At 41.7% G+C, this 10,458-nt stretch overlaps 1 protein-coding gene across 1 annotated transcript; it reads left to right on the top strand.

The window, feature by feature from the left end:
- The first annotated feature begins 9,312 nt into the window (after positions 1-9,312).
- LOC116763277 (spindlin-1-like) lies at positions 9,313-10,104 on the top strand. Its single transcript, XM_032650855.1, has one exon. The coding sequence runs from the start codon at positions 9,313-9,315 to the stop codon at positions 10,102-10,104; it is 792 nt and encodes a 263-aa protein (XP_032506746.1).
- Positions 10,105-10,458: the final 354 nt, after the last annotated feature.

The following is a 10,458-nucleotide window of genomic DNA, read 5'->3' as shown; positions in this document are numbered from 1 at the left end:
GGGGAACTAAAATCCCATAAACTGCAGTGCAGCCAAAAAAAAATTTTTTTTTAAACAAAAGTCTTGATCGTAAACTTTTCTGAATATGCAAATTTTTGTTATGAAAAATGCTTTTTAGCACAACTAGCAATTTTCCAGTAAGTGAACACAGTTGCACAGCTGCCTGCCCTCACCTAGAACATGAAAGGTGATTTTCATTAAAAAATGTAAGATAGCAGATTGAGTAGGCCATTTAAAATATAATGATGCAATGGTTTTATTGGTTTCTGGTAAGAAATTCCGAGGATGAATTCCATCTCCAGGTATGATATTTTGCAGGAAACAATGGATTTCAGTTGAATCAGCAGTTCTGGTGATGAGACATTTGGATTCCTGATATCACTCATTTGTGAATTACAGATGGGCTGAGGTCACATTGGATGACAGTACTGTCAAAGGGGGAAAACATGCTGTCTTACCAAAGCATGGTTGTGTGTGTGCATGTGTGTCTGCATGTGTACACTCATGCACACAGCAGTTGGCCTACAAGGACGTTTTCATCTGCTTCTTTTTCTCTTAGCCTCTGACTACACAGCATTGGGTTTACAATTTTCCAGGGACATTCAGCCTCTGAGTCCGTGGGGACCGCCGTGTGAGGGAGCAACGTGCTTGGGGCTCCTCTTTCACAGACTCCTGGGAACAGATATCGTCTCTATGCCTGTGTCACTGGAATCTATTATACCTGGCTTCCTTTAGAATAGGATCTTACTGTTTACTATGGATGATTTCCTTTAAAAGAATGTGTAAGAGCTTCCCTGGTGGCGCAGTGGTTGAGAGTCCGCCTGCCGATGCAGGGGACACGGGTTCGAGCCCTGGTCTGGAAAGATCCCACATGCCGTGGAGCATCTAGGCCCGCGAGCCACAACTACTGAGCCTGCGCGTCTGGAGCCCATGCTCCGCAACAAGAAAGGCCGCGATAGTGAGAGGCCCGCACACTGCAATGAAGAGTGGTCCCCACTTGCCGCAATTAGAGAAAGCCCTCGCACAGAAATGAAGACCCAACACAACGAAAATTAATTAATTAGTAAATAAACTCCTACCCCCAACATCTTAAAAAAAAAAAAGAATGTGTAAAACATTACAGCAACAAGGCAGACATGATAGAGGACAATTATATCACTTATACAAGTCTCATATTTACCTAGCGTACATACCTAGTGTATTTAACACATGGAACATAGCATTTTTCACTCTCCTCCTTTTTGGAGATAAAACTACCTTTAGTACAAATATGAAATGGAATAAATAATAATAATAGAAAGTAAATGCAGACAGTTAACATTTTCTCTTATTGAATTTTATATATCATGCCAATAAAATTAATAAGCGATTTTAATAAAGCTGAAACATCCACAAAAGTTAAAATTTAGTTGACTTCTAAATCATATCATTAATGTAATGCTTTCTTTCCTTCATTTTCTTCTTTTAGTTTTAAAATAATTAACAATTTTTAAACGAACAAAATTCAATTTTAAAGATATTAGGCAAATTCAGAAAACTCTATCCTGCAGGAATTAAATTTATACTAATCAAACAAAAATATTACACCCTGTAGCTGGTGTTGCTTCACTGTTTCTAATTTAAACACAAATGAAAACAAAATGAGAAAGAGGAATTGAAATAACTCACTCTGTTCTTTCCTCTTTATAATCTCTATACTATCATTGTTTATATCAAATCTACTGCTTAAATGCAGGAGTATGTAGCGTGCTAGGAACTGGGGGCTTGAACTCTGTCGGAAGCCAGCTAAAACAACTCCAGACTGTTATGAACTTACCCTAGAAACAAGCATTTGTAGCTAAATTCACATGTGTTAGAGCCAACAAGATAGCTGGGAACTCTCCACACTGACTTCTTGGTAGAATACAAAGTCTATTAAAGGACAAGTGACAATACATGCAAATTTGGAGCTAATATGTATATATTATTAAAACTTAGTAGTAACTATAAAAATTGGAACTTAAACCAAAAACGGATTTTTTCGAGATTCATCACTGACATCGTTTAGAATTACTAGCACAAGGTGGTGATACAAAGCAGACTAACCTGTAGTCACTTCTCTATAGACAGTGCACTTCCCTACTGCTACACAGAGGGCTGGCTATTCCTAGCGCCCCACCCTCAGGACACCACCGACGTCTAATAAAGGATCTAAAATAGCATGTAACTGCAGAAACTCAATTTGCGTACACATATCAGAATAAATTCCCAGTGTTCGATCCAGTCCTTCCCTGGATTTTTGATAGCTTCACTTAATGTTATAACATACAGGGGATCATGGCTGACACTCACTTCACTTCAAGAGGTTTGGTCTTAACTTGAAATGTAATTAGTTTTCTATAATAACTTTTGGTACTCCTTTCATTCCAGAATTTTTCTGAATGCTTTTGGAACCTATTTATATTTTCATCATGACCCATATTAGGGGCTTATAAGCACTGTCGCTTTAATACTTGCTATTTTCTACCTCTATCTATTGCTCTCTTTAAAGCTGTTCTTTCAAGCTTTAAGGGCCGTCTCCTGAGCTCTGGATTCCAAGATTTGGTTATATAACTTTGGTTACATTTCCAGTATATATTCAGAGAACATCAAATGAAACCATGTTGGTTGTTCTATCATCTTCAGAGAATTTTTCACCCTCCCACCTCACGTTGCTAATTAAACATAAAACTGATTTGAGAAAGGAGAAAAGTAAACCCTCCAGCTATAACTGAAGCTTGATTTGCAATAACAAGCCAGCACATTCAATAGTTTAGAGACCGTGACAATGTACCAGGATCCTAGAATCAAGAGGCTGCCTTCGATTTATATTTGAAACCTGGAACGCTTGAATGGCATTTGTACCCTCCATTGAGAACACAGACACACCTGTGCTTCCAATTTCTGTTCACCTGCTAACTAATAAACACCCCCATTTTGACTCACAATGACTTTCGCAACAAACTACTTTAATGTAATGTTTTAACCTATTAAATTCCGGCTGTAATATAAATGTGTTCATCCCAATCTGCCTATAGCTGGATATAAACAGGGAAGTGCTGGAGCTGGCTTCTACCAGCTTGCAAGAGCTGAAAGTTAGGTGGCATCTCCTCCCAATTTACGTTCAACGATGTCACACTGGTGGTTTGAAATTGGCCCTGGAGGAAACATTTACACAGAAAATGGCAAATGCCACAAATCCAGGCATCAGGGTTCCTCCCACCCATAGAGCTGGTTTTTAAATGTTTACCAGCACACTCCTAGGTATATATACATCTGTTATTACTTAACACAGGGAACTCCATCCCCATTGCTTCCTAGTCTGGCCTGGTGAAAACCACAAGAATGTACATACATGAATGACTAAAAAGGAACAAGAGTTCACTTCAAGGGGGACCTATTCCCCCTCAATAAAGTGTGCAGAAGAAAAAAGGATAGCAAAGCTTGCCAGCATAAACGATACTGCTTTAAATATCTAATATAAGAAAGCAAATGTCCTCTAATCCATGAGTCTGTATCAGTCAGGGTCTTAGCACTGGCATACTTAAAGGCTTAACTGAGAACAATGTAATGAAAAAACTATTTGCAGAGGAGTGGGCAGAGTTGAAGAAAGTAACAAGGAATGGTGAAGCACCCAGGGACTAGCAACTGAAGAGATGGGAGCCGTTACTACTCCTAGGTCTGAAGGGAAAATGGGAGGAAATGCTCTTCCTGGAGCCAATCAACAGGAGCTCTAGCTACAGGCAGAGAAGCTTCCAGAACTATAACAAGGCATGCAGAGGCAGGGTGGATAAATACCCAGACCTCTCTCTCAGCTTCCCGCCCTCCCTGCTAGTGCCTCCCATTGGCCAGACCAACCAGAAAGCAGAGGGCAAGAGCTTAGGGGATATAGTTCATTGAGGTCAGCTCCCAAGGAACAATGTAGGGCAGAGGACGGAGCTGGGGAACAGAGGCATAGGTGAATAACCCACCCAGGCTTCTCGGCTCTCCTTTCCCTCGTTCTGCATTCCTTCTGCTACCTCCACGCAGCCCCAAGAACAAGTAGGGAACCGAATCACTTAGCTCTGCAGTCACATGTTTTGAAAAAAATTAAAAGGTTGGTTTTTAATCCTATGAAAAGAAGGGCTTTGAGAGAGAAAGAAGGGATTTGGAGGAGGTTAGCGTGCTGCAGCTATAATTTCCAACAGAATTCAAATTGTAAAGCATTTTTCATATTTTGCTTAGAAGAGCCTTAAAAGTGCAGAATTAAAGGATTGTGTAAATGTACTCCAGCATCAACTTTAACAGTGAAATGAAGCTAAGACATACCCTGCTTTTGACACAGAACAGCAGTGTCACTCCAGCAGTTCTGCAGAGCCTGACAAATGGACAATTAAGCCAGACGACTGAATCGCTCAGCGTGAACGAGTTCAGGATAGTTTCTTGAGTTCAGAACTCCACAGCACTTATTGAACAGACACTCCAGCTTTCACCTTCTCCCTACAGGCCTGGGTATAAAGAAAACGCACTTGAAAGTCAGAAAAGTTCTTACAATGTCCTAGCCCTAATAACACTCAGTAAAATTATAACAACAACCGATGGCGGCCCAAAGAATCTCTACATAGTAAGCAACACTTCCACTCATGCCTTTGGTCAGGGTATTTGTTAGGACCAATGTAACAAAATACTACACACTGTATGAGTTTAATAGGAATTTTTTTCCTGACAGTTCTGAAGGCTAGAAGTCTAAAATTAAGGTGTCAGCAGAGTTGGTCTCTTCTGAGGCCTCTTTCTGTGGCTTGTAAAAGGCTCTTCTCCCTGTGTCTTCACAAGGTCTTCCCTTTGTACCTGTCTATGTCCTAATCCCCCTCTTATAAAGATACCAGTCATACTGGATTAGGGCCCACCCTAATGAACAAATTTTAACTTAACTACCTCTTTAAAGACCTTATCTCCAATACAGTCACATTCTGAGAGGGTTAGGACTTCAACATATGAATTTGGGAGGGGCAGGGACACAATTCAGCTCATAACAGTGAATATTTATTTCTTTTCCCCGGTATCACCCATGCCATAGTTTCCTCAAGGAAGGACATTTTGCTCTAGTCTTCTTTTACTCAAAATGCACTCAAAATGCATCATTCCTCAGTTCCTTTCTTTCAGTCCATACTTTGTACTTTCAAGTGGCCCTTCACAGAAGTTGTTTGCCAACCCCTGCCTTAGAGAATCTAGGTCATCTTGCACCTTCCACTTTCCATCTTTATCTCAGATGCTCTCCCAACACTGACTATGCTTTTGGCCACAGAAACTGTTCTTCACACAAGCTGGGAACATTTGCAAGCCTAGGGCCTTTGAACTTGCTGTTTCCTCTGCTTGGAATGCTCTGGCTCAGCTCTTCATTGACTGGCTTCTTTTTCTTTAGGACTCAGCAAAAATGTCATTTCTTCCAAGAGACTTTCCCTGAAGATGCTATAAAGTAACTGCCCAGACCACCTTCCATGTTCTATTTGAAATTAAATAATTTACCTCCATTTATACCAAGGCATTAAAGAAAGTTTTAAGTTTTAAGTTGTTGAAAAAGAATATATTGTCTCTTGGGACTTCCCTGGTGGTATAGTGGTTAAGAATCCACCTGCCAATGCTGGGAACACGGGTTTGATCCCTGATCTGGGAAGATCCCACATGCCACGGATCAACTAAGCCCGTGCACCACAACTACTAAGTCTGCGCTCTAGAGCCTGTGAGTCACAACTACTGAGCCCACGTGCCACAACTACTGAAGCCCATGTGCTTAGAGCCCGTGCTCCACAACAAGAGAAGCCACTGCAATGAGAAGCCCGCGTGCTGCAATGCGCGCTGCAACGAAGAGTAGCCCCCACTCGCCACAACTAGAGAAAGCCTGCACACATCAACAAAGACCCAGTACAGCCAAAATAAATAAATTAATTTTTAAAAAAGACGTAATGGAAAACTACCAAAGAATCAGCCAATAAAATTAAAAAAAAAGAATATACTGCCTCTAATTTTGAAGCAAAAAACTTAAGCAAAATTAGAGTCACTATATTTTAATAGTTTATTTTCTAAAAGTGATATGTGTCTATTGAGGTGATTTTGGAAACTACAGAAGAGTATAAAGAAGTAAATAAAAAGCACTCCAAAACACTATCACCTTCAGCTTATTACTTTTAATATTTGATGTATATATCCTTCTTAGATTTTTCTGTATAGCTTTGTTATTTAAACTGAAGCAACAAAACTAGTCCAAGATTAGATTGGTCTAACTCTAAAATATGCATGTTTGTTTGGCGCTATAATACATATTAGAGAATATCAATTTATTAATTCATGAATTAAGATACTATTTGTATTGTAAGTAAGGGATCATGGCTGCACACATATGTAGTACCTAATCTTAATTCTGTATTATGAAATGTAAATGTTAATGCTTCTACTACATGCTTGGGGAAGTAAAGAAAAAGAAAGGTGGAAGGGAGGGGAAAAAAGAATAAAGAGAGAAGAGGGAGGGAGGAGTTATTTTTCCTGAGTTTAATTATATCTTTACAGAAAATTGCACACCCATCTCATTTTCTGTGTATTCTCTTTAAAGTTTCATAGAAATTAGCCTTTGAGCAAACACTTTGGAAACAATTGCACACAAATTGCAAAGTGTCCTTGAGCTGGCCTTTTCATAGACCTTCAGTTTTGTTTCTCACCAGCACCAGCTGTGTCACCATTCCCTTCTGCTTGGTGTGGCACGTGTCAAACACACCTGAAAATTATTTAACAGTCCTTCCATTGGGAGGTGTGGTCCACAGCTTGTGACTGTTTCAACCAACAGAGTATGACAGAAGTGGCGGTATACGATTTCTGAGGCAAGGCCAGAAAAGGCCATGAAGCTCCTAGTTGACAACCAGCCTCAACAACCAGCCATGTGAGTGAGACATCTTAGACATTTACCACCCCACAACTAGCTATTATGGGTTGAACTGTGTCCCCCAAAAAGGAATGTCAAGTCCTAACCTTTAGAACTTGTGAATGTGACCTTATTTGGAAAGACGGTCTTTGCAGACATAGCCAAGTTCAAACGAGGTCATACTGGACTAGAGTGGTCCCTAACCTAATGACTGGTGTCTTTACTAGAAGAGGTAAATTTGGACACAGTGACACACACAAGGGGAAGATGATCCTGTGAAGAGACAGGGAGAAGGCCATGTGACAATGATGGCAGAGACTGAGCGGATCCATCTATAAGGCAAAGATTGCTGGCAACCACCAGAAGCTAGGAAGAAGTAAGGAATGATCCACCCCTAGAGTCTTGCATGGCCCTGCTGATACCTTGATTTTGGAACTCTAGCCTCCACATCTGTGAGAAATACATCTCTATTGTTTTAAAGCACCCAGTTTGTGATACTTTGTTACAGCAGCCCTAGAAAACTAATGCACTAGCCCTCAGATGACTGCAGACCAGTAGTCATCTGGCTGTAAACAAACGTGAGACTCCAAGTGAGAAATGCCCAACCACGACTCTCCCTATTTCCTGACCCTCCCAGTTGTGAGCAAAATGAGATGGTTGTTTTAAGACTTTAAGTTTGGAGGTAATTTGTTACATAGCAATGATAACTGGAACACTTGGATCACTCCCATTCACACTTCAAGTTTCAATTCAGCCATCACATCTAGGAAGCCTTCTCTGACCTCCTCATACCTGCCTTGCACACCCTCCTACGAAATCCCACAGCACCTCGATTTACCCCACTTTTCACTCTGCATTGTCCATGAAACCCATATGTCAGCTGTCCCCCAAAGCCAGCCTTTCCTTTTGCCATACCCCCAGCAACTCTTCACATTCACCCAAAACATGAACTCACCCTCTTCACCTCAAAGTTTTACTAAACGTTTTGTAGAGGAGATAGAAGAGAAAAATTATAAAGTGCACACACACGGCAGATAACTGAAATACTCACCATTAGACATTTTTTTGTTTGTTTGTTTAGCCTTAAGTCTTCCAGGAGTTCTTTACTGCAGAAGTTCTCAGAACCCTTCAGATGTCAATGATGCTCCATAAGGAAAAGAAAGTATTGAGGGTTGGTTTCCCAAACTTATTAAGTCACTGAACTCTTTTCATGGAGTAGCTTGAAAGGCATGGCATGTTCCTAAACGTGATTCAATTATAAATACTCGTGGTTATTATAAATTCCTTCCAAGTAATATGTTATTCTTTCTTCAAAGTTATGGACTCTGAAAATGGAGCAGGACCCTGGGCATCTTACTGTGGCTTCTTTATCATCGTTAAGAAGTCTCAGAACGAGTTTCTGGAAAGACCTTTGAAGATTCTTATCACTCTGACTCATGTTTAATGTGCTTCATATCACTAGCATTACAGAACAGCTAAAAAACTCCCACTTCTCCGGTGCCCAAAGCCAAAAAGAGAGTCATTTGGGGCACACCAAGTACTCAATTTTCCTGCTTTTTTTTGAGGCATAATACTAGTAGACTATCAAGAAGTTTATGGCTTCTACATACAGGGCACAGAGAAGGTCGAATCGAGCCAGAAGGAAGTGTTGACGGTACTGCAAACATCTTCAAGTACAGTTCTCTGACCTCCCAAATGACCTTAAGTGTCTGCTAAAAAGTTTTGTTTGCAAATGTCTGTCGAGGACAAAACAAGTGACATCATTTTGATCCCGGCACCAGTGGTGGCTGTGTCGAGGGCAGAGGAAAGCTCCCCCCATCGACCTCTTCTGTTTCCTGTTTCTCAGGGTTTGGGCTCCGCGTGTGCTCATTTGTCTCATGATCCTCCTCTGTACAGTTTTCCTTAATCGTAAGAGCTTGCAATGCAAGAACTGGGCATATTTGACCTCTTATAGGGTGAAGAGAAAACCAAGCATGCCCTTTCAATAAATGAAAATTTGCGACGATGATAAAGATTTCGGCGTCCAGTCAGCAGAGGCTGGCGTAGTCAGGAGACGCAGCGCGCGTCGCCGGGGGCGGGGCGGACGCCGCGAAGCCCGGAGTGGGCGGGGCCCAGAGTGGGCGGGGCGGCGCCCTCCTGCCGGGTAGCCCGGGCGGGAGCGCGCCGCTGGATTGCGGGGTCCCGTGGCCCAGCGGACGTTGGCCTCCGCGGCCCTGCGGACGTTGGCCTTCGTGGCCTTGCCGCAAAGTCCTTATGATTTAAAATTTTTGCTGAACTTGTAAAAGAGGCACTTGGATGATGGATTAATATGAACATTGAAATTCCGTGAAAAGTTTCAAATTGGCGAATCCTGAACGTTCATCCCGGTCCAGCAGCTCTGCTGGTCACGTAAGTACAGAGGAATGAAGACTCCAGTCGGGAAGACAGCTGGCCAGCGGTCCAGAGCTGATGCAGGCCATGCTGGTGTATCTGCAAGCAAGATGAAGAAAAGGACGTCCCACAAAAAACGTCGGAGCAGTGTAGGGCCCAGCACACCTGTTTCCCAGCCCCCGCGGAGCATCATAGGCCACAGGATTCGGCATGGGTGGAAAGAGGGGAACAAGCCTGTCACCCAGTGGAAAGGAACCGTTCTGGACCAGGTGCCTGTAAATCCTTCTTTGTATCTTATAAAATACGATGGATTTGACTGTGTTTATGGACTAGAACTTAATAAAGATGAAAGAATTTGTGCACTTGAAATCCTCCCTGATAGAGTTGCAACATCCCAAATCAATGTTGCACACCTAGCCGACACAATGATTGGCAAAACAGTGAAGCACATGTTTGAGACCCAGGATGGCTATAAAGAGGAGTGGAGGGGAATGGTCCTAGCACGCGCCCCCATCATGAACACGTGGTTTTACATCACCTATGAGAACAATCCTGTCTTGTACATGCACCAGCTCTTAGATGATTATAAAGAAGGTGACCTTCACATTATTCCTGATTCAATTGACTCATCTCCAGCAGAAAGGAAACCAGGAGAAGTCCTGGAGTGCCTGGTAGGCAAACAAGTGGAATATGCCAGAGAAGATGGCTCTAAAAGGACTGGCATGGTCATCCGTCAAGTGGAGACCAAACTGTCGTCTGTCTATTTCATCAAATTTGATGATGATTTCCATATTTACGTCTATGATTTGGTGAACACATTCTAGATGTCATCACGAGCTTTGCCAAATTTATGGAAATATATTAAATGTGCAGTTTGTAGACGTAAAGATTTGATTGCTTTCCATTTTAATGAGAGCTTAAATGTCCCTACGAACCCACAGTTTGCCAGCAGAACTGGTTTTGTTCTGAAGAGTATAGGTATATGTGAACACAAAACATTTTGTGTAAGGAACTCCTTCCTCTTAAAAGGAGTCTGTTTGGAGGGGAGTTACAGGCAAGTTTGGCAAAAAAAAAAAAAGTTAAGCTAGTATCAGTCCTTTAAAATTGTAATAGATTTTCCCCTTCACTCTTAACATTCTCTTATTCTGCTGCCACAATGCAAGCATAGTTTGATATTT

This window comes from Phocoena sinus, chromosome 12, assembly GCF_008692025.1.
Source record: "Phocoena sinus isolate mPhoSin1 chromosome 12, mPhoSin1.pri, whole genome shotgun sequence".
NCBI classification, from domain to species: domain Eukaryota; kingdom Metazoa; phylum Chordata; class Mammalia; order Artiodactyla; family Phocoenidae; genus Phocoena; species Phocoena sinus.
The sequence above is the reverse complement of the archived record's forward strand: the minus strand, read 5'-3'. Positions and strand labels throughout refer to the sequence as shown.